Consider the following 25,401-nt stretch of genomic DNA (forward strand, 5'->3'; position numbering starts at 1 on the left):
TGTCACTATTTGTTGTCCTGCAGCTCTTATGTTCTATCACTCGGTTAGATGATCCTGTCAGGTCTATGTTCCTGCTTGAAGGTGGTTGGATACTCAACATTATATCAACTGCAGTCGACCAGAGAAAGAGCACAGAGAGGTACCAGGTGAAGTCAAACATCAGAGCTACGACTCAACTACTTGTCAGTACAGTTGGAATCATACAGTAGATATTACCATTACAAGTCAGTTAGAAAGGTTATCAAACAGTTAGTTAAGATGGATGACTATGTCAACAAAGAGGTTGTTGAAATTGACAAGGTTATTGAAGAAAACGAGAATGGAGCAATGAGGAGAGTGACAACTGAGACACATCACTCAGGTAAGAACACAGAAAACTCTATCACACTCACACACAGAAGCTTTGGGGCCCCTCACCCCACAGAGACTAAATGAACATGTCATAAGCTTTGAATATTGTGTTTTTATATTACAGGAAATTAGCTTTAAAACTGTTACATTTCTCTCAGCCTCATGGCAAAATGTGTAGAATAGCAGGAAATGTGCTCTAGAACAGCAATATTTTCTCTCTTCCCCATGGCAAAAAAAAGACACCCCTCCCAGGTTGGGTGTGGGGGGCCTTGCTCAGACCTGCTCTACACCACTGACTCACACACACGCACATACACACACACACACACACACACACACACACACACAACGAACAAGATGTACAAACACATGACGCAAAAACAGAAAAGAACTAAAAAAAAGTAATTATTTTACCCCACATTTAAATATGCAAATGTTTTCAGTGTATTCAGAGGTTCCGACATGTCATTCTGATACAGTCAATTCCTGAGGACCCCAGAAAAGAGTAGCTGCTGCTATCGCAACAGCTAAAGGGGATCCTAATAAAATACATAAAATACCACAAGACAGCTGTGAGAAACGATCCTCTTGTAGCTGATTATGATGAAACTGCACTCTGCTGTGTGTCCGTGTGTTTTCACACCAGTGTGTATCTCCCCAGCACCTGACGGTTCAGGGAGAAGACTCTACGGGATGGTTGCTGTAAGCTTTGGGATGCTGTGTGTTCTACAAGTCGCTCTCAACATCTCCCTGCGACTAGAATGTAAGTGGATTATTGTTAAATCATCATGTTATATCAGACTTTGACAGCAAGATCCAAAATTCAGATGAATTTTGTTCTGTTTAACTAAGTTCCTCCTATGTTAGATACGTTTAAATGACTGGCAAACCACATCCAATATATTCTGTCCTCTTTTAGCAGACTGTCTGACTGAAGAGAGAGACCAAAAACAGAGGGAGAAAGATGAACAGTTCTCTATTCCGGGTGAGTTTACCAAATACATGATCATAATATTAATTGTACATGTTCAATATGCACAGGGCCGTAGCAACATGAGGACATTGAGGTGCTGACCTCAGTAACTGTTTCTAATGAGAAACATGAATCAAATAGATTCTTAATCTGACTGAGTTCTAATCGCTCCTCTTTGTAAATGAGTGGAATCAAGAAAAGTGGTTTGTTTGTTAAGTTTGCCAAAGTCAACCCGGACTTGCATCCTGAATTTGACTTTTAAGCATCGTTTCACCACTTTCTCAAACGGCTAACTCCTCCCTCTCACGGCACTGGCCGATGGCCTGAGACGTGAAACGACCTACCCCAGCTCGTAGTTCGCTCTAGTAGACACTAGAGATGCTGCTGACTGTGTTTGCGAGATGCCAGACAAAAGTACATTTTCAAACCGACCAGCATCTCCTTTTGTGTCTACAGACATCCCCAAACAAATACAAAATGAATGAGTACAAAACTATTAAATAGTCGCTTAAATATGTGTCAGTTAGTCATGTTTTTTCGATTACCCTAAAAAAGTAGACGGCCCGGGTCAAAATTTTGATTTATGGCCCTGTGTCCAGATGATGTGTACATGTCCAAATATGGGCCTCTGGCCAGGACATCCTGTTCCTGTCGTCACGTGTTAGAGGGTGTGTTATTTTATATCTATATTGCATCTATTCCTTTGAAGTTGTCATGCTGATTGATGTCTAGAGACCTGGTTGACCTGGGGGGGTTCTGTGTTTTAACTTTTGAAAGAGTATGGCCCCACACCCCCAGTTTTATTGCCCTTATGGTTACTACAGTGCCTTGCGAAAGCATTCGGCCCCCTTGAACTTTGCGACCTTTTGCCACCTTTCAGGCTTCAAACATAAAGATATAAAACTGTATTTTATCATCAGCAACAAGTGGGACACAATCATGAAGTGGAATGACATTTATTGGATATTTCAAACTTTTTTAACAAATCAAAAACTGAAAAATTGGGCGTGCAAAATTATTCAGCCCCCTTAAGTTAATACTTTGTAGCGCCACCTTTTGCTGCGATTACAGCTGTAAGTCGCTTGGGGTATGTCTCTATCAGTTTTGCACATCGAGAGACTGACATTTTTTCCCATTCCTCCTTGCAAAACAGCTCGAGCTCAGTGAGGTTGGATGGAGAGCATTTGTGAACAGCAGTTTTCAGTTCTTTCCACAGATTCTCGATTGGATTCAGGTTTGACTTGGCCATTCTAACACCTGGATATGTTTATTTTTGAACCATTCCATTGTAGATTTTGCTTTATGTTTTGGATCATTGTCTTGTTGGAAGAAAAATCTCCGTCCCAGTCTCAGGTCTTTTGCAGACTCCATCAGGTTTTCTTCCAGAATGGTCCTGTATTTGGCTCCATCCATCTTTCCATCAATTAAAACCATCTTCCCTGTCCCTGCTGAAGAAAAGCAGGCCCAAACCATGATGCTGCCACCACCATGTTTGACAGTGGGGATGGTGTGTTCAGGGTGATGAGCTGTGTTGCTTTTACGCCAAACATAACATTTGCATTGTTGCCAAAAAGTTTGGTTTCATCTGACCAGAGCACCTTCTTCCACATGTTTGGTGTGTCTCCCAGGTGGCTTGTGGCAAACTTTAAACAACACTTTTTATGGATATCTTTAAGAAATGGCTTTCTTCTTGCCACTCTTCCATAAAGGCCAGATTTGTGCAATATACGACTGATTGTTGTCCTATGGACAGAGTCTCCCACCTCAGCTGTAGATCTCTGCAGTTCATCCAGAGTGATCATGGGCCTCTTGGCTGCATCTCTGATCAGTCTTCTCCTTGTATGAGCTGAAAGTTTAGAGGGACGGCCAGGTCTTGGTAGATTTGCAGTGGTCTGATACTCCTTCCATTTCAATATTATCGCTTGAACAGTGCTCCTTGGGCTGTTTAAAGCTTGGGAAATCTTTTTGTATCCAAATCCGGCTTTAAACTTCTTCACAACAGTATCTCGGACCTGCCTGGTGTGTTCCTTGTTCTTCATGATGCTTTCTGCGCTTTTAACGGACCTCTGAGACTATCACAGTGCAGGTGCATTTATACGGAGACTTGATTACACACAGGTGGAATGTATTTATCATCATTAGTCATTTAGGTCAACATTGAATCATTCAGAGATCCTCACTGAACTTCTGGAGAGAGTTTGCTGCACTGAAAGTAAAGGGGCTGAATAATTTTGCACGCCCAATTTTTCAGTTTTTGATTTGTTAAAAAAGTTTGAAATATCCAATAAATGTCGTTCCACTTCATGATTGTGTCCCACTTGTTGTTGATTCTTCACAAAAAAATACAGTTTTATATCTTTATGTTTGAAGCCTGAAATGTGGCAAAAGGTCGCAAAGTTCAAGGGGGCCGAATACTTTCGCAAGGCACTGTATCTATGAAGCAGGAATGTCCGGGGTATTGGCTGTGGCAGACACATTATAAATAAAAGTCCAGAACAAGGCATGCGACCCCAGAACAGTAAACAAGATTTTTTTAATTAACATGGATTTTGTGATCAGTGGCAAAGCTGTGATGACTGTAACAACGGAAGCAGGACCGCGGCTGAAACATAGAGAAAGGGCTTAGTATAATGCCACAATATACGATGCGCCAAAAAAACAGTTTCTAAGTGTGTATAGAACCCAGATACCGCCCGCAACTGCGCTGAAAGATCAAGTGCTGATGTCGAATGGACAGCAATGGGGGTATCTGTTTGATTACCTGGCCTGTAGAGTGAACCTCTATACGGTAGCCGAAGGAGAAGAATATACCGACCAGACAAGGTTTTGTGTCCCGAACTGAGACTTATCACCAAGGGGTATAGCTTGTTCACAGGCTACGAGACCCGTTGGGAAGGTACCCCTGACTCCTCAGGGACACCATCAAGGCCTCTGTAGCCACGCTTTTAGACGTGGTGATTGGAAAGTATATACGAGAAAAATGCATCGGTTGTGAGATCAATCACCCCAGCCAGCTCAGGCATCCTTGCCTATACAACCCCCCAAGATACTACTTCTTCAACCATTTTGAGGCGCTGGTGAAAAGACTTTGGTCCTGCAGGTTTATACCATCGCTGGTCAGAGCCCTGGAGTCTATGGGTCTATAGAGTTATCCTATAGAGTTATCAGAAGCCTATAGAGTTATCAGAAGCCTGGGAAGTAGGTCTCAGCGAGATGACATACCCCCATAGCTGGTATAATATCAAAGATAAGGACCGTGATTTTTATTGCAAAAAGTTATCGGAACCTGCAAAACTTATTAATTGAATGAACTCCTAACACTGAACAATATGGAAATATTCCTGATCTACAACCCTACGTAAACGTGTACAAATCTCAGGAGATGCTGCCGGGGGAATAAAGACCAGCGGTAATTTAGCCTACATGTTGGGGATGGGTCCATTTAGGACGTATGTGAAAGATAAAGTATTCCCATTCCCTGCGCATATACATGCAGGATTTTACAACATATTTGTGTATACCGACATCATATCCTATCAAAGGGTCAGAGACAGCTGTGTGCCACTCCTGAGAACAGTTCATATAGATGGAAAGGATGGGGACATAGTCACTATCACCTACGACAAGCCACACTACGTACCTGTAAGCAAGAAATATATTGAAAACATTCTTGTTGAGCTTAAAACGGATCAGAACGAAAACATTGCATTTACTTATGGTAAAACAATTGTAAAAATCCACTTTAGACCCACCAAAACCTCTCTACATATATAATATTAGTATTATATATTTTATATACATAATACAAATAAATTAAAAAGGGTTATGGAACACCGACATCTCGACCTTAACCGTTATGTCTCATACTATGTTGATCAAATGGGTAATGGGTTACCCGGCTATTATGGATCCCCAACCATGTACGGTTCGGGGATAGGAGGTATATTTCGTAACCTCTTTAGGATGGTTTTACCGTTTATGAAGGGTGGCCTCAGCATAGCCAAACCGCATTTAAAATCATCAGCAAAAAATATAGTAAGTGAGGTTGTAGCCAATGCTATGACCAGAAGGGCGTCACCAGATGTCGAGCGTCAAGAAGGCTCAGGGTTGATGATGTTGTCTCGAAGACCAAAAAAGAGACCTCCGGGTATAGGGCGCAGGCTTGCGCCTAAAAAACAGTTAAAAGAAACTCAGTAAGTCAAAGACGGGGTAAAGTGAGGAGGTCTGGACCAAAAACGGTAAAAGAATTCTCTGAAGTATTTTCTAAAAGAACAAGCACCATGGCTCTTTTACACCGCATGTCCTCTGAAGCTATAATGACAGAGCTCGATCTTTTCACGGCCCCCTTAACCCAACATTTAGTAGAGGGGTCCAGTTATGTGGAGATAGCCCCACTCTCTGCCATTACAGACAACGGGCCCATAGAGTTTTTCATACCAGGCCACGGTGACAACTATCTGGACCTCAACAACACCTTGGTGCATTTGCGTCTAAAAGTGACCAAAAGAGATGGTACTAATATTGCAAACGATGCCAAAGTGAGTCTCATTAATTACCCAGTGGCCACCATCTTCTCCCAAGTGGATATGACTTAGGGTGAACGTCTAATAAGTCAAAGCAGTGCCACATACCCATATAGGGCCATCATGGAGTGCTTACTCAACTACTCTGAAGACACTCTCAAGACACAATTCAGCACCGGGCTGTTTAGCAAGGATACTGCAGGAGTCTCTATGGAATCGACAGACCCATCCACCGGTGCAAACAAAGGACTGCAGGCACGGGCTCGCTACTGTGCCGAATCTCGAGAGTTTCATCTGCTAGGCCCTATACACTCTGACATTTTCTTTCAAGAACGTTTAGTCTTAAATGCGGTTGATTTAAGACTAAAATTAACCAGGATGAGTTTTGCCTAATGTCTGCCCAGGACAGAGACTTTAGTTTAAAAGTGTTGGGGGCCACGCTTTTTATTAAAAAAGTGTCTGTATCTCTGGCAGTTCGTCTGGGTCACTCACAGGCTTTGATGAAAGGAAATGCCCTTTACCCTTTCCAAAGAATTACCATGAAAACCTTTAGCATACCTGTGGGCAGTAGAATCTGCAGTCAAGAAAACCTATTTCTAGGCCCTTTACCACGATACATGGTTATAGGTTTGGTCGATCACGCCTCTAATACGGGCAGCTTAAATAAAAACCCATTTAATTTTCAACACTTCAATGCAGAGTATGTAGCTCTCTGTTAGGACGGACGCTAAGGAATTCCAACCGCAATTTAATAACAACATATCTGTGTGAGAATTTTACAATCTATTCCTGGCTACCGGGAGGTATCTAAAAGATCTCTCTTTACCTATTGACAGAAACGATTTTGCAGAGGGTTACACATTGTATGCTTTCAATTTATCACCTGATGATGACACCTCAGGAAACCTTTCGGTGGTGGCCCAAGGTAACCTCAGGCTGGAAATGCGTTTCCGTACATCTTTAGCCTGTACCGTTAGCATGATTGTTTATGCATGCTCTGATTCAATCTTGGAAGTGAATACCCAAAGACAGGTCTTAGTAGATTATTATTAAGGATCGTTAAGCAAAGACATGAATACCCAAGAGTTGGAAGGGCTCATGAGCCGACTGATTGGAAAACAATTTTGTGGAGTGTTGGCTTGTGATGAATTACCTATTGAGAAATGGCAGGAGGGGCCTGCCATGTTTATTGTCAATACCCATCCTAAACACACAGTGAACATTGGCTAGCTGTGACATTAGAAGAGGAAGGAGGAAGAAAAATCTCAATTTTTTTTTATTCCTACGGTTTTTCACATTTCCCCAAATCTATTAAAGAATTTTTGACCAAAAATGGCTCAAAGATATACTACAACATCAAACAAGTGCAAGATAACCTTTCCACTACATGTGGTCACCTCTGTGTATTCTACCTATGCCAAAGAGCCTGGGGAGTTTCTTTTGAAGATGTTATGTCTCTTTATAAGGATGATTTAAGAAGTAATGATAACGTTGTAGCTTGTTTTGTTAGAAAATATCAAAAGTGTTCAAATGTGTTTCCTTTAAGACCGTGTAATCAAGGTGTATGCTCACGTCAAATGTTTCAAGAATGCCACAAATGTTAAATTGCTTATTTTTTTCAATTGATTGAATTTAATCATAGTCATTCAAAAGTCTAACCACCCAGAGAGATCGGGATTAGGGAAAGGTCCGGAGGTGTTCAGGGGGGTAAATGAGTTATCATCATTCATTTCATAGGGAGGCGGGTTGTTTGGGAATCTTTAGGGGTGCTGTATCTCGTTGAAGGTTTTTGTTTTAAAGGGTGAATCTGTTGACGAAGCTTATAGTTGGGTACACCCGAGAGGGGAATGTTGAGGATGGCCAGGGCCTTAAGAAACTGAAGCCACCCTGGAGGTCTTCTGTCATCAGCAACCTTGTGGGCCGATGTGGTACTTTTAAGCAAGTCAAGCATATGTGAACCCCTGACAACAGAGCCCTGAAGGATAAACTCTCCTTTGCCGTTCCATGTAGCGGCCCCATTTGAGTCTTTTATCTTGTTCATAATGTATCTAACATTTATCCTGTTACGTGCCGGAACATGGGTTAACATGTCATGCATAACTTTATCTTCAACAGGCATTTGATCTTCAGACGGTAAGTTCGCAGGTACAGGCATTACAGGGGCTTGGCTCTCGCTAGGCTCGTCATCTTTTAAAGGGTCCGGTAGGGAAATAGTTAAATGGCCGGTCTCTCTCTCCCCTTATTTCACCAAGGACAAATACCTTTGCAAGAGGTTTGTGTATTTTTGGACCTTATCATAGGGGTTCAATCCTTTTTGATTCAAAATATCCTTCATGGCCGTATCCAAATCATTTTCCGCTGTTTGTCTGATATTTTCAGGACCCTGCACTTGTTTTTTAAGTCTATCCAACTCTTGTTGTGGCACCAGATACATTTTAGTGTCCATCACCCTCTGTGTTCAACCCCCACGTCTGGCAGCAATAAGGCTGGTGATGAAGGGCACGGGTATACTTATTAAAACCTCTTACTTCTACCCCCTCCTTTTTCGAACATTCTGTTAAAAATCGCGCAACTTTTCAGCGTCCTGCTACTCATGCCAGGAATATAGTATATGCATATGATTAGTATGTGTGGATAGAAAACACTCTGAAGTTTCTAAAACTGGTTAAATCACGGCTGTGACTATAACAGATCGTGTGTTTCATTGAAAAACGCAAGAAAAACTGCTCTCTGAAAGCTAAAAATAATTTCCATAAGTCACTTTCATGGGTTGTTAAAAGAGGACAAAATGTAATATCGACCTGCATGCAATTCATACAAATTCCACACGATGTCGCCATTGTCGTCATTTTCAATTGAATTTTTTGTTGGAAAATCCAAGTATCTGGCTTCCGTTTCTTCCAGTCTCCACCAGGACGCTGTAAATGTGGACAATGGCAGCCATTGATTTGCAGACGAGGAGCAATTGAATATACATCGCCCTGTAATCATTTTGATAGATTATAAACGTTTACTAATACCTAAAGTTGGATTACAAAAGGATTTTGAAGTGTTTTGTGAAAGTTTATCGTCGACTTTTTTAATTTTAAAAAATGACGCAGCGTTTAAAAACGATGTTTTTTTCTGAATGACACAGCTTCCATAGAAAGCTATTTTGGGTAAATATGGACCGATTTAAACGAAAAAAAGACCCAATAGTGATGTTTATGGGGCATATAGGAGTGCCAAGAAAGAAGCTTGTCAAAGGTAATGAATGTTTTATATTTTATTTCTGCGTTTTGTGCTGCGTCGGATAAGCAGAGTCTTTGTTTACGTCGCATTCAGGCATTTTGAGGTGGTGCATGCTATCAGATAATACCTTCTCATGCTTTCGCCGAAAAGCATTTTAAAAATCTGACTTGTTGGCTAGGTTCACAACGAGTGTAGCTTTAATTCAATACCCTGCTTGTGAATTTTGATCAAGGTTTGAGTTTTAACGAGTACATTTAGCATTTAGCGTAGCGCATTTGCATTTCCAGGTGCCTACTTGAGACATATGCGTCTCAAGTAGAATCAAGAAGTTTAAAGGTAGAAGAAAACCCCCAGACTGTTGTATGCTATGTCGTTTCTTTTGAAGACTGGCCCTTTTATTGGCAAAGAGTTTGATCGCGGTCTTTTGTCTCTTTAATTTTTTCAATTGGGTCAGGGTGAGTGGAATGCGTCCTTTGAGAAGATTCAAAGCAATCTCATAGGGATAATATGAGATCTGAAGAATAGGGACCCAAGATGGCCTTCCGTTCATTAGCTGTAGCCCCAACTAGGCTTCTCAAGAGGGGCAGGTTTCTTTTTGAACGCAGAGACATAGCGGTTACTTTTTAGGAATGTACGCAGCCGGCCACTCCCACGGGAACAGACCTGTTCGTAGCCTCAGGTGTTCTGGAGTGTTTGCTTTTAAATCCACGACTAAATAAGAAAATTGTGCTTGGTAGCGTCCTCATAGCTCTCCATGAAGTAGGATTTCCTTCCCGGGTACATCTGCTGAGCTAGAGTGTTAATTTGTACTTTGTCTCTAGGATTTTTGAACAAAACCATATAATTGGCGTTCAAACTGATGGTGCGGCTATTTTTACCTTGGTGAAAGACATTCTGCACCAAGTAAAGCACGGACAGGTTTCTATGATGAGTATATTGGGTAAAAGCTCAGGCAATTTCGGGATGTTCACTACCTGCAAATAGCATATCGTCCAAAACCAGCAGATTGTTTTTATGAGGAGGTAAAAGTTCATCATCAGACAGGGATTCAGGTATTCCTTCAACAAACTTGATTTTTATTGTCTTCAACAATTCATCATAAAGAGGTTGATAACAAGAATAACACCACACAACATTATCAGGCTTTTGAGATAACACGTTCAGAATTCTCTAAAATACTTTTTACAAAACAAGTTTTACCGCTATTAGACGGCCCTGCGATTAAGGCCGAAAATGGTAGTTGCAACCGGGGGTCAAAACCTTCTACAGCAGTCATTATATCTTAAGCTTTAATGACACACTGCAGCTTGTTGCATAAGTCAGTAGCCAAAGGGCAATGTGGTCCCGTCAGGCAAAAGCAGTCTCTTGTCATAGACACCCTGAATCTTTTAGTAAGTGGGGCATTCCTTAGATGGAAGCCCTTTTTATCCCTAACAATTTCGACACATTTCGTTTGGTTTTGTTGACCTCTATTCTGTAAGGGTCAAGAAGTATGCCTTCTCTGTCGTGATAGTCTTGAATGTACTTGTCTTTGCTCTCTTGATCTGTGACCGATGCAGGATAGCCTGAAGCCATTTGCTTCAAAGATTTTGGCCACACGATACCCCATCTCTAAAGCCTTAGAGAATTCAACTGTGACCCAAACCCCTGTCAGGGCTCTTTCTTGATCTAAGTGACCACATGGGGTTTGCTGTTTGTTTTCACTGCAGGTGCGACAAAGGGGAAAGAAAATACCAACACTGGTATAAACAAACCCCTAGGAGGGTAGACAGTTGCTTTGATCAGACCAAAATAGTTTTGAGGTAAGTCAAAATCGCGATGAATAATTTCCGGATGCCCCATAGGATAGCATGAGGAACTCATTACATGAGGATAAAGGGATGTAAAATCTACATATCCTATTGTCTCGTTGGGTTGCGCTACATACCGCAAGGTCAAAGCATTGGTGCGGCCTCCATACAAGGCCTGTCGTGGTTCCAGGGGTTCTGGTGTGTCATAGCTGGAAAGGAAGGCTTGAACATGAGGATCAGACTTTTTGAGGGCGGCCCATTCGTGCTCTCACAAAAACTCCACTTTTAGCCCGTAAGTAGCCTGTAAAGAATCCAATTTGGCTTGAAACTCTTGGTACATTTCCCCAAAAGTATTTTGGGTTAGGACACATAGGGCCTGGGGCACAAAGCAAGATTTACAACCGTGGAAGAAACAACCGTTGTACTCATACACGGTCTCAACCCCGTCAATCTGGTTGTATCCATCTTTATGGTAAGATCCAAACACCTTCTCCCCCCGATTCAAAGCATGTTGAATAAAAATGTCTTTATTGTGGGCCAAATACTCCAACCATTGAATGGACCCACTAGAGTATGACTTGAATTGGCGTCGGTAGTTGTCAGGCGAGGGGATTGCTATAGATGATGTAGGCAGAAAGTGTGTACGATAGGTTTTCATGCATGCCAATGCAAAAGTTGTACAACTCCAGGGGTCAGTGCCTGCATCTTTGATTACCTCTTCTCTGAATCTGAGGCATCCTTCACGAAGTATAACTACATCATTGTCACAGTATGATTCCATCTCTTTATAGAAATCAAAGGTGCCATGTCTTCCTGTCTCGTACCACGTCATGAATCTCTCACGCTCTTTGGGAGACATTTGGTCACACCCGTACATTTCTGGGCTGGGATATGATCCGACATAATGTAGATTCTCCTCAGATGTGAAGAAGTGGGGGAACCAGCCTTTCACAGAGTTTTCAAAACCCAAGGCCTCTGGCATTTGAGCCAATCTCATGGGTAAGAAGCTTAAACTGTCAATGTATCTCTGATTGAAGGCTGGGTCTACAAAACACAAGATTTTACTAACTTGAGCTATGACACTGGGTGCCACGCCTTGCTGTATCAAGGGATTCAGAAGAAGGTAAGAGTCGTAGGCTCTAGCATTGTGCGCTATAAACGTGAAGTTTCTGTACTGGGGTTTTCTAAAGTGTTTTAGAAAGAGCAGTGCACAATTGGGTCCCTCTGCCGACCACTTTTCACCCTTGAAAGTCATGGTAGATACAAAAATAGCTAAATTTGTCTTAAAATCATAGAACACATATTTCTCTGAATGTTCATCTTCAGCCAAGGGCTGAATATAACACTCGTGTGGCACTTCTTGAACCACTTCAGCGTCTCTGCTTTTCAAAGGCCCTTTACAGATTGGACAATGTATGATTCCACACACATGTGGTTTAGGGCTATCTATTTTAAGGTTGTAATTGCAATGGCATTTTGGGCATATCTTGTTAATGTCACAACTGCTTACAGATTTACATGCCTTGGGGTGCCATGTTTCGAAATTTTGTGTTTTTCGTAAGAGTAGGTCGAACGACATGTGCGGTGGTAATCCTCACAGGGTGTCAAGTTTAAGGGTTGCATTGGGCAATTTGCATGCTGACATACTGAACAGTTATAACGGCACGAGTGCCCCCCCCCTTTCGGGTGTAGCCGGTATGGCAGGATGGACACACATGGTGCGCCTAAAAATGCAATGATGTTAGTAACTGCATAGTAATGTTTGTTTTGCACATAAAAGTACAGAATCTGAGGATGCGGTTGGGGGTTGTTTTGGAACTTCAAGAGAGCTGGATTAGCTCTACTGTGGTAAAAAAACACAATCTTGATATTCAGAAAGTTTTCAAATTTGACTATGTCAGAGAAAGCCACAGCATCCTGTATACCGAGACCCACAGCCGTTTGGATCTCTCTAGCCTTTTGCAATGCCGTCAGATCCGTACATCCAGGGTTAAGTAAATGCGCTAGGCCTATTGCAAAACATAGCTTATTATCGGGATTGTGAACGTTTATGAGGTAGGCCCTTTTGTTGCTTATGATTTCTGACTGCATTAGGCTATCAAGCTTCCTTCTCTGCCCACCACCACCCTGGGGTTGACGTATTATTTGCACTACAAGCTCGAGGGTCTGATCTGCTATGATGGCTAAATTTGACTGAACAAGGCGTTCTAGCAGTGCGATAAATTGTTCAAGATCTGCTTCGCCATTGGGTAAAATAAGAGATACTGTGTTATGCTTCTCCACAAATTTCCAAATGTAAGACATCACGTGGTTCGCCATAATCTCTTGCCCTGTCCAACAGATCGTTCAGAGTGTCCAATATCATTACGTAAAACACAGCATAGTCAAGGTTCTGATTCACCCATAGGAAATTGAAAAACTGTCGAATCTCTGTATTGTTGAATTTATTTCGGTACACAACCCGGACATTTCTATCAATATCATCTCCCTCCTGATTTATTAGACAATTTTCCAATTCCCCCAAAACATTGTGTTACGTTTCAGACTCTACGGACATGGGCGTTAACGGTTGGGATGTCGCTGTTGGTGTAGGGGGTGCCGAAAATGTCCGGCTCTCGTTCATCCGATTAATTAGGGTTATGAGGGCTTCGGGAATCTGTGATAACAGGTTTTCATCGGGCGTCCCTGACTCGTTCATACGATTAATCATTTCTAGGAGTTCGGCTGGAATCTGTGATAATATGCTTTCATCTATCGGTATTATGTCTGTTACCCCCGCCTCGTTCATACGATTAATAATTTCTAGGAGTTCTGGCGGTATCTGTGCTAAGAGGCTTTCAACTGTCTCAACTTGTTCCTGTGGTTCTGCCATTTGGATAATTAAGGATGTGCGTTTTGGGGTATTTCTGGAATGATCCGTGTTACATATATGATTTTACCACCTGTATTTGCGTTTTTTAATCGGTTTGCTGTTTAACATGCGTGGAATTGTTCTATGCCAGAATAACAGATCGTCTCGGTACTGTCTCTCAAGTAAAACCCCCAGTCGTTTGTGTAACAAAACCTTCCTCGATTTCAAAGCCCTGGAAAAGACTGTGAAAAACCTTGCTTGTTCTATTTCAGATCCGGATGTTGACGCCATAGAATTGTCGGGGTCAAGAAGGTTGGCTGCATCACAGAATAACCGGTTGTCAACCTCTGAAATGTCATTAAAAACAGGGATATCCCCTGCTTTGGTTGTTTCATTGGGAATGTTCGGTGAGCCGGAATCCCCCAGCTCTAGATGTATGTGGCCTTCTGTGCCGTTTTTCGCCGGGGAGGAGTCTGATAGAAAATAATACATACAACATAGGTTATTAAATATAAAAATATGTTATATACATAAAATGTCAAATATATTTCAGGTATAATACTATATATTAACAATAAATAGTTAAAATACCTCGGCTTTTTTAGCGCTGGCTGAATCTGCTGAATCGCAGAAACCGGGGGGCGTGACTTTTTCATCTAGTGTTCCCGATTCTGAAGGGCCGGTCTCGTGGGAGTCTGAAAAAAACATTATTTGTCCTTGTTTTAACATATTCAAGCCTACAAATGTATAAATAATAAAACTATGTATAACTAATAATATATATATATATATATAATGACTTCATGCCGTGTTGATGGAGCGCCGAATCGTGACGCCTCACGTTCCCGGCACAGTAATACCTTTCTGGAGGTGTTGATTCAGAGCAATGTACAAGAGCCCTCGTTATGCATTGCTTGTTGGGGCCTGGAATGTGTAGCGAGTGGGTGGAGGTTCCCGGGGGAGTTGTCGGAACGTTTAAATTCTCTGTTCTCCGTGTGCTGGAAAAAACGTTCGTGCAGAACGGGAGAATTGCATCCAAGTCACCCGTTGTGTCAGTTGTCCCAACGAAGTCGTTCAGGGTCCATAATGATGCCTTTATCCTTCTTGGCTGTATGTCGGCTGTAAATACAAAAGTAGCTTTTAATATAGGGTGCACACTATTTGTTTTTTAATTTCTAAATATTCTTGGGTATGTGATTATTTGGACTTACGTCGAAAATAGGTTGATGGCGATTGGCTGGCGGGGGTTTGAGTCTGCAAATCACCGTCTAACTCGTTCTGTTCCAGATCAGTTAAACCTCTTAAAAGCTGCATAAATGATGGGGACCCTAACAAACGTTAGATAATATTAACAGTTATACAATATACATTAAAACGCTAATATTATCTAACAGTTATACGAAATATATACACTTGAACTTATATGTGCATTTAGCATGAAATACATACCTTAAAAAAATCGTTGTCCACCCCCGTTTAAACACAAATAACTCGTGTTTAATATTACAGTAATATCACGATAATATTCAAACAAATCTTAAAATATATTTTTCACTTACTCACCTCCAGAAATATCCATTAGAAGGGCTTCACAGACTATCCTTTGTTATCTGTCCTGGGACTGCTGCCTGGTGTTTGGAGTTAGGGTAAGGCCGTTGGTACAAAAAATGTAGAATAGCATCTGTTTCATCTGCTCTTCCGAAGTCATTCAGAGTGCACACTTTTCGTTTTTTAATATCTAAATATTCTTGGGTATGTGGTTATTTGGACTTACACCGAAAATTGTGTGATCGTGAAGGGCTACGTAAAGGACAGTCGCTTCCCAATCACTTATGTCCAGTAGCCTTCAGAAATATCCATTAGGAGGGATTCACAGACTCTTTTTTAATCTTTCCTGGCAGCTAAATATTCGGGGCTGTTGGTCTGTGGGTTTTCGCTAAAGCTGTGCTAACATAGTGTTAAAGTATATGCTCCACTAGACTCGCTCCGCGTTCGTGTCCCTAACTAGAGAATGTACGGAATGAGTTTACAGGGCCGTGGTGGCATTGTCTCGGGAGATGTCATGTTTGCAACACCCTGTATATTTGGTTTAGAGAACAAAGGCAGTGAATTCAAACAACAGGAGGGGATGTCGAGACATTTTGTCTACAACCGGGGTGGGGGCATCGGGAGCTGATTAGAAATATCAATGTTTAACCCCGGGGGGTCGGCAGATATCTGGACATGCTGTATGCATGATAGTGCAAACCTTGGTTTCAAACGATCCCCTACAGAGATAAAGTGCCTTGAGTGCAGATGCCTCAAGGCAAGGTTTTAATTCAACATTTTTACCCCCCACACACACTCCTCCTGGTACGTCACACGCACACTCACGCACGCACCCTGATTTTCCGTGTCTTTTATCTTCGCGACAGACCGGGGTGATGATGTAAAATACATTTTCCTATCATTAAAGGGTGAGATACAGTTTTAAATTCCTTTGATTTAATCCCAAAAAAATTGTACAAACTTTTTTAAGACATGTTAGAATTAATTACCAAATTTGACTAATATTTAAACATGCATCACGAGTGTTTTGTGTAAAAACATTGGAGGCCTACAGTTGTACATCATTACAAACTTTAATAACCAGTAATGTTTATAACATAACATTGTAGGAAAGACTATAAAATAATACATTATTTTTTATAAGACATTGCATGCTACAGACCAGGGCGTGAGAGAAAATACTATTTCTCCTTTCGTTAATTAAAGGGTGAGATACATTTTTAAAACCAATGATTTAATTCAAAATATTTAGTACATACATTTTAACACACGTTATAATTCAACATTTTTACTATTTCTTACAGATTAAGGGTCTGGTTAGCCCTGACCATTATCCGTTTCCAATTCACCATCGCAAAGACGCTTGCCCGCTCCATCAAAGCTCCGGACGTTTTCACTCCAGGGAAAGATCCTCCTTATGGATTGTGAGTCCTGGGTATGTCTCAACGATAACCTCGGCCATCGCCGTAATTGTTCACGATTTTGGAAAAGACTGTCCAGCTTATTCATCAGTGTTCTGAAAATATGATAATTGCGCCATTTAAAACTGAACACTGGCATAAAAAAGTTTACATCCTTGCATGCATTGGAAAATACATGTGAACTGACAGATTTCGTCGCATTTGCACTATCAAATTGTTCACAAGCTAAAATTGTCACTTTGGAGTCAGGGGTATAAGCCATTGAAGTGATTCTTAGGGCCATCAGATCACTTCGTCCGCAGACCAGTTCTTCCACCGCATATCCGGGTAAACTTGAAGCGCTCAAGGCCTGTTCAATTTAACACAGCGCGAGTCTTATCTTAAGCCATTCTCTCATCCTTAGCGCTGGAGAAAAACTCCTGGGTTCTGCCCGATAAAGGGGTTTGGACACGCTGTCTGTGAATATCTTAACCGTAGATTCCTCAGGTTGGAATATGTAAGACATATGTCCCTCACTCCTACCCAAAACCTAAAACATTCTGGGGCCTCACGCAAAACATCCTCCAGGCTTTTGTCATTGGGTTCATGACATGATCCGCAATACACCCCGAGAATTGGCCTAGGAGACATATTTTTATGTTTAATATTCTGGGCTTTATTTTAAAAATCTTGTTTACTGTTCTGGGGTCGCATGCCTTGTTCTGGACTTTTATTTATAATGCGTCTGCCACAGCCAATAACCCGGACATTCCTGCTTAATAGATAGCAACCATAAGGGCAATAAAACTGGGGGTGTGGGGCCATACTCTTTCAAAAGTTAAAACACAGAACCCCCCCCCCCAGTTCAACCAGGTCCCTAGACATCAATCAGCATGACAACTTGAAAGGAATAGATGCAATATAGATATAAAATAACACACCCTCTAACACACGACAACAGGAACAGGATGTCCTGGCCGGAGGACCATATTTGCACATGTACACGTCATCTGGACACAGGGCCATAAATCAAAATGTTGACCCGTGCCGTCTACTTTATTCTCTTATTCTCTCTACCCTCCACAAACACAGTAACAGACAGAGTCACAATCACACAGGTATCCATCCATAACATCAATGCGTTAGTCTTACAGTCAATACGTCACAAACTCATTGCTATAACACCATGTGAAAGAATAGCAGAACTTCCATTCATTTGAAATAAATAAGCAATACATTAGTAGTAATCTGTCATCATGTCTGTAGGATTATGAAGCAGAGACTTATATTACAGTAATGTTGAAGGGATCTGGGTAGTATAAGTAATGTTGAAGGGCTCTGGGTAGTATAATTAATGTTGAAGGGCTCTGGTAGTATAAGTAATGGTGAAGGGTTCAGGGTAGTATAAGTAATGTTGAAGGGCTCTGGGTAGTGTAAGTAATGTTGAAGGGCTCTGGGTAGTATAAGTAATGTTGAAGGGCTCTGGGTAGTATAAGTCATGTTGAAGGGTTATGGGTAGTATATGTAATGTTGAAGGGCTCTGGGTAGTATAAGTCATGCTGATGGGCTCTGGGTAGTATAAGTAATGTTGAAGGGCTCGGGGTAGTATAACTAATGTTGAAGGGCTGTTGCTAGTACAAGTAATGTTGAAGGGCTCTGGCTAGTATAAGTAATATTGAAGGGCTCTGGGTAGTATAAGTCATGCTGGCGGGCTCTGGGTAGTATAAGTAATGTTGAAGGGCTCTGGGTAGTATAAGTAATGTTAAAGGGCTCTGGCTAGTATAAGTAATGTTGAAGGGCTCTGGCTAGTATAAGTAATGTTGAAGGGCTCTGGCTAGTATAAGTAATGTTGAAGGGCTCTGGGTAGTATAAGTCATGCTGACAGGCTCTGGGTGGTATAAGTAATGTTGAAGGGCTCTGGCTAGTATAAGTAATGTTGAAGGGCTCTGGGTAGTATAAGTCATGCTGGCGGGCTCTGGGTAGTATAAGTAATGTTGAAGGGCTCTGGGTAGTATAAGTAATGTTAAAGGGCTCTGGCTAGTATAAGTAATGTTGAAGGGCTCTGGCTAGTATAAGTAATGTTGAAGGGCTCTGGCTAGTATAAGTAATGTTGAAGGGCTCTGGCTAGTATAATTCATGTTGAAGGGCTCTGGCTAGTATAAGTAATTTTGAAGGGCTCTGGCTAGTATAAGTCATGTTGAAGGGCTCTGGGTAGTATAAGTAATGGTGAAGGACTCTTGGTAGTATAGGTAATGTATAAGGGCTCTGGGTAGTATAAGTAATGTATAAGTGCTCTGGGTAGTATAAGTCATGTTGTAGTGCTCTGGGTAGTATAAGTCATGTTGAAGGGCTCTGGGTAGTATAAGTCATGTTGACGTGCTCTGGGTAGTATAAGTCATGTTGAAGTGCTCTGGGTAGTATAAGTCATGTTGAAGTGCTCTGGGTAGTATAAGTAATGTTGAAGGGCTCTGGGTAGTATAAGTCATGTTGAAGGGCTCTGGGTAGTATAAGTCATGTTGAAGTGCTCTGGGTAGTATAAGTCATGTTGAAGTGCTCTGGGTAGTATAAGTCATGTTGAAGTGCTCTGGGTAGTATAAGTAATGTTGAAGGGCTCTGGGTAGTATAAATCATGTTGAAGGGCTCTGGGTAGTATAAGTAATGTTGAATGGCTCTGGGTAGTATAAGTCATGTTGAAGTGCTCTGGGTAGTATAAGTAATGTTGAAGTGCTCTGGGTAGTATAAGTAATGGCTCTGGGTAGTATAAGTCATGTTGAAGTGTTCTGGGTAGTATAAGTCATGTTGAAGTGCTCTGGGTAGTATAAGTAATGTTGAAGGGCTCTGGGTAGTATAAATCATGTTGAAGGGCTCTGGGTAGTATAAGTAATGTTGAATGGCTCTGGGTAGTATAAGTCATGTTGAAGTGCTCTGGGTAGTATAAGTAATGTTGAAGTGCTCTGGGTAGTATAAGTAATGTTGAAGGGCTCTGGCTAGTATTACTTAGCCAGCTAGATGGATGAAGTAAGATGGTAACTTTAAAAGGAGCCCACCTCAGCAGTATCAACAAATAGGCTACTAAGCTCTCATAATAACTTTGCTTTACAAAGATTAGTCTACTGAGACAGACAGTGATGTGGCGCTCAGTGTTGAGGCTGATGAAGGCTGCAATGCATGCAGGAGGAAGCAGAGGAAACAGAGAGAGAGAGGAAGCAAGGTGGAGAGAGGTTAATACAGTGGTTCCAAAACTTAGGGTTGGGGTCCCATGTGGGGTCCCCTGACTAAATCTGTATCAAAGAAGTTAGGAACTAAAAGAAAAGAAGATGTGTTTAAATATGAACATATTCACATGGCCTATCTTCCCCGTAGGCCTACATTTAAATGCACTCAAAATGCTAACAATGCAGGTGTAAAATAGTCCTACATTTCCTTTATATCACTGGTTGCTCTTCTTATCTCGATCACCACGGAGTTTATAGTTTACCTATTACACATATTTTTCTAACCACAACATCACTGATATTAATACAGAATCCTTAGTAATATTCAAATCATTCAAGTGAATGTGACAACATGATCATCTGTGTGCTCCATTGATATCTGTTTGTGCGGAGCTGGATTAGTAATGCCTTGTAATACAAATGTGAACGCAATGTCATTTGAGAAAAGCCATATCTATGTAAAGAGATGATGAATTACACATTTCAATACTACAACTGACTGAACAGTCACTGACGCTACTTGTCAGTGTAACTCATTTCTCATATTTCTCCCCTTTCCGGGGTATAACATCAATATTGTATAGCTATTAGGCTGTGTGTTTGTAGATCAACTGAGGTGAAAGAACCTACAGCAGCCAAGGTGATAAAGGCTGGGGTAACTTTTGCTTGTTTTTGCTGTTCTCCAAAAACCATTTAAAAGTTTTTTTTATTATATTGAAACTCAATCCCTGGTTACGGCCCTGAACGCGTACTAAAATGCTTTTTTGTATTCTTTCATTAATGAGTGAAGAACAATGAAATGCCAATGAATGTTTTAACTTACCTGTTCTGAAGGCTGGAACAAGTTTGAATCCTGTTGGTACTTGGTCTCTTCTGAGAGTAAAACCTGGAGTGAGAGCAGACAGGACTGTGTGGAGAGAGGAGCAGACCTGGTGATCGTAAACAGCAGAGAGAAACAGGTGAGAGAGTGGGGGGAGAGAGATAAATACATAGAGAGAGAGAGAGACATGATAAACATATTTTGATCAGTGTTCATTTATCTTTCTCAACAACAGAGATTTCTATTTGCCCTCAACAAGAGAGCCTGGATCGGTCTGACTGACAGAGAGACTGAGGGGTTCTGGAAATGGGTTGACGGCACACCACTGATAACAAGGTGAGAGATTTGACCATCCATTTGTGATATGGAGACATTGAAAACAAATGGTATTGCTTCAGATCATCTTCATAAAAACACATTTTTCCCTTCATAGATGTCATTCAATGAGCTCTATAGATGAATCATAGAAACCAAGCATTATCTTCTTAAAGAAGTAAAAAAAGTAATTTTTTTGACACTATATATACACTGCTCAAAAAAAAAATAAAGGGAACACTTAAACAACACAATGTAACTCCAAGTCAATCACACTTATGTGAAATCAAACTGTACACTTAGGAAGCAACACTGATTGACAATAAATTTCACATGCTGTTGTGCAAATGGAATAGACAACAGGTGGAAATTATAGGCAATTAGCAAGACACCCCCAATAAAGGAGTGGTTCTGCAGGTGGTGACCACAGACCACTTCTCAGTTCTTATGCTTCCTGGCTGATGTTTTGGTCACTTTTTAATGCTTTCACTCTAGTGGTAGCATGAGATGGAGTCTACAACCCACACAAGTGGCTCAGGTAGTGCAGCTCATCCAGGATGGCACATCAATGCGAGCTGTGGCAAGAAGGTTTGCTGTGTCTGTCAGCGTAGTGTCCAGAGCATGGAGGCGCTACCAGGAGACAGGCCAGTACATCAGGAGACGTGGAGGAGGCCGTAGGAGGGCAACAACCCAGCAGCAGGACCGCTACCTCTGCCTTTGTGCAAGGAGGAGCAGGAGGAGCACTGCCAGAGTCCTGCAAAATGACCTCTAGCAGGCCACAAATGTGCATGTGTCTGCTCAAACGGTCAGAAACAGACTCCATGAGGGTGGTATGAGGGCCCGACGTCCACAGGTGGGCGTTGTGCTTACAGCCCAACACCGTGCAGGACGTTTGGCATTTGCCAGAGAACACCAAGATTGGCAAATTCGCCACTGGCGGCCTGTGTTCTTCACAGATGAAAGCAGGTTCACACTGAGCACATGTGACAGACGTGACAGAGTCTGGAGACGCCGTGGAGAACATTCTGCTGCCTGCAACATCCTCCAGCATGACCGGTTTGGCGGCGGGTCAGTCATGGTGTGGGGTGGCATTTCTTTGGGGGGCCGGACAGCCCTCTATGTGCTCGCCAGAGGTAGCCTGACTGCCATTAGGTACCCAGATGAGATCCCCAGACCGACCCCTTGTGAGAACATATGCTGGTGCAGTTGGCCCTAGGTTCCTCCTAATGCAAGACAATGCTAGACCTCATGTGGCTGGAGTGTGTCAGCAGTTCCTGCAAGAGGAAGGCATTGATGCTATGGACTGGCCCGCCCATTCCCCAGACCTGAATCCAATTGAGCACATCTGGGACATCATGTCTCGCTCCGGATGCTTTAGTCCAGGTCTGGGAGGAGATCCCTCAGGAGACCATCCGCCACCTCATCAGGAGCATGCCCAGGCATTGTAGGGAGGTCATACTGGCACGCGGAGGCCACACACACTACTGAGCCTCATTTTGACTTGTTTTAAGGACATTACATCAAAGTTGGATCAGCCTCTAGTGTGGTTTTCCACTGTAATTTTGAGTGTGACTCCAAATCCAGACCTCCATGTGTTGATAAATTTGATTTCCATTGATAATTTTTGTGTGATTTTGTTGTCAGCACATTTAACTACGTAAAGAAAAAAGTATTTAATAAGAATATTTCATTCATTCAGATCTAGGATGTGTTATTTTAGTGTTCCCTTTATTTTTTTGAGCAGTGTATATTTTTTACTTTTTGTTGGTGGCCCACATCTGACAGCGTGTGGCTTTAAAGCTGAAGAAACACAGGCATTATGTATTTTATTTAGGATGATGTTTTACTGTCAGTGTGACTGTCTGGTTCTCTGTGTTGTTAAACATAGTTACTGGATAATCGACCAGCCTAATAATGGACAAAGTGTTTCAACCTTTCCGGGGGAGGACTGTGTTGTACTACAAAATGGACAAGACCAGCCTGAAAAGACATGGAATGATATAAATTGTGCAGAAAAACGTATCTGTATTTGTGAGTTGTGTAACAATAACCTACTGTAACTACCCATCCACCATCTCCCCGTCTATCTCTCTCTATGACTCTCTCTGACTCTCCCTCTCTCATTCTGTCTCCATACTTACTCGTTTATGTTTGTTTCATTCTGAACATATGAATCAAATTCCCATTTACTTCCTGGGATGCATTAGTAGCTTCCTGTCTTCAGTCGTTAAATGATGGACACATCACAGACACAGACAATGATTGAGACACAACAACACTAAAAGTAAACAGCTGCATTAGAACAGATAGAAGGGACCAGTATGAGGTTGTTAAGTCAGTACAGTCGACTCCTGATAGGTGCACATCAGATAAGTGCAAGACCTGGGTTCAAATACAACTTGAACTTGAGCTTTGAGTGTTTGCTTTAGCCTACCTTCAGTGCCAGGTGGGTACTGGGGCTTTTCTGTTGCAACAGAAGTATTTTAAATGATTCATACAGAGAGTCATTCTGGCAGTACTCCTTAGACACTGGATCCAGAGGGGTGAATTCATGATTTTTCTCTGTGCTCATTTCTATAATGTTGATGCCTTGATTTATTGGGTCTCATTGTTTCCGGATTCACAGACACCCAAATATCCCCTACGTATATTTTGAAATGGCCTATTGATTAACGAGACAAACTCTATCTTATTATTTTGTGCTATATTTTGCAATTTTCCCTGGAACAAGTTATTATAAATTGTTTTACATTGTTGTGTCTCAAATGGGCCACTAGGCTATAAATAGGATCTATGTCAGGTCACCCTAATGAAGATGTCAGCTTGACGTTGAAATGTCAGTCACCTGTTCGCATCCTGTACAATGTATTAATGTGAGCAATAAGAAATCAATCTGTCTTTATTTGTAGACTGTTCCAACTCCTTTTTACCTCAAATTAGTCCTTTTGGAAGTGTTCCTTGGCAAGCCATTCTCATATAGTATTTCATCCCAGGTCTAGTAAGTCTACACTACCACTATGTTTAAAGGAAAATAACATGTCCCAACCTCAACCACCATGTTACTTTATCTTCCTCTTTTCACATTTCCCTTTCTTCTGGGGACAACATATCAAAAACGTCTCAGAAATGACTAAACAATAACTAAACAAACTACAAAACGAACGTGAAGCAATACTATAAATGTGCATACACAGGCAACTAGACATAGACAATAACCCACGAAATACCCAAAGAAGATGGCTGTCTAAATATGGTTCCCAATTAGAGACGATACACACCTGCCTCTAATTGAGAACCAATCATAGACATAAACACCTAGATCGTCAACAACCCCAAAAACCTACAAAACCCCTAGACAGTACAAAAAACACACATATCACCCATGTCACACCCTGACCTGACCAAAACAATAAAGAAAACAAAGAATACTCAGGTCAGGGAGTGACACACACAGTCTTGCTCTCTCACACACACACACACTCACATGTGCAAATACACACACACACACAACGCAAAGAAAAACTAAACACACATTTTATAACACAGGGAAGAGACCCTTCATAAGTCTTGATGTGTTGTCCGACTGACTGGGATCATAGGCCTGTCTGTCCACTGTTGGTAAATGTTAGAATTCCTACACATTACCGGCCATTCTGTTGTTCTCTGATTTAGTTATTGCAGATAACGGGTCTCTCAGAGCTTCTTAGTTTATAAGACCAACTCACTGTCACGGCCGTCGTCAGAATGAGACTGTCACAGGCCGGCTCATAGCCTGTGGCAAAAATGAGAGGACATGAACAACAGGTTTTGGCCAATCAAAAAGGTTCTTTATTGTAAACCAAAACTATTAACTTAAAACAAAGAAAAAGGAATGAGGTGTGAAAGTATCATAATGTAAGGTGTATGTAAAGTGCAGGGATGCGTGAATCTGTGTGTGTGAATGACTGAGTCAAAACTACAAAGGCACAAACAAAACAGGATCATACCTGGAGGAGCAGAGAGAGAGAGAGAGAGAGAGAGAGAGAGAGAGAGAGAGAGAGAGAGAGAGAGAGAGAGAGAGAGAGAGAGAGAGAGAGAGAGAGAGAGAGAGAGAGAGAGAGAGAGAGAGAGAGAGAGAGAGAGAGAGAGAGAGAGAGAGAGAGAGAGAGAGAGAGAGAGAGAGAGAGAGAGAGATTAGTCAAGCCGTTTAAATACCATGAGCCCAGGTGACTCCAATCACTAACGACCCTCCTCTGCCTGCAGGAGGAACCACCCCTGCACTGCAGAGGGGCTGTGACAGTAAATTTGTAAAAAAAAAAATATATTTTTTTTTAATGTCGCCAACAAAACAAAGAAATACCAAAACGACCCCGCAGCTTATAAGGACCATAGTACCCCTAACAAA

General features: G+C 41.7%; 1 protein-coding gene across 1 annotated transcript; it reads left to right on the forward strand.

Moving 5' to 3' along the window:
- The first annotated feature begins 35 nt into the window (after window positions 1-35).
- LOC139419667 (C-type lectin domain family 4 member E-like) lies at window positions 36-24,175 on the forward strand. The gene is made up of 6 exons (XM_071169653.1): window positions 36-361; window positions 1,013-1,114; window positions 1,271-1,336; window positions 20,717-20,841; window positions 20,938-21,038; window positions 22,906-24,175. Exons 1-6 carry the CDS (start codon window positions 259-261, stop codon window positions 23,075-23,077), a joined length of 669 nt encoding a protein of 222 aa, XP_071025754.1. The 5' UTR covers window positions 36-258; the 3' UTR covers window positions 23,078-24,175.
- Window positions 24,176-25,401: the final 1,226 nt, after the last annotated feature.

This window comes from Oncorhynchus clarkii, chromosome 10 (assembly GCF_045791955.1).
Source record: "Oncorhynchus clarkii lewisi isolate Uvic-CL-2024 chromosome 10, UVic_Ocla_1.0, whole genome shotgun sequence".
Classification (NCBI taxonomy): Eukaryota; Metazoa; Chordata; class Actinopteri; order Salmoniformes; family Salmonidae; genus Oncorhynchus; species Oncorhynchus clarkii.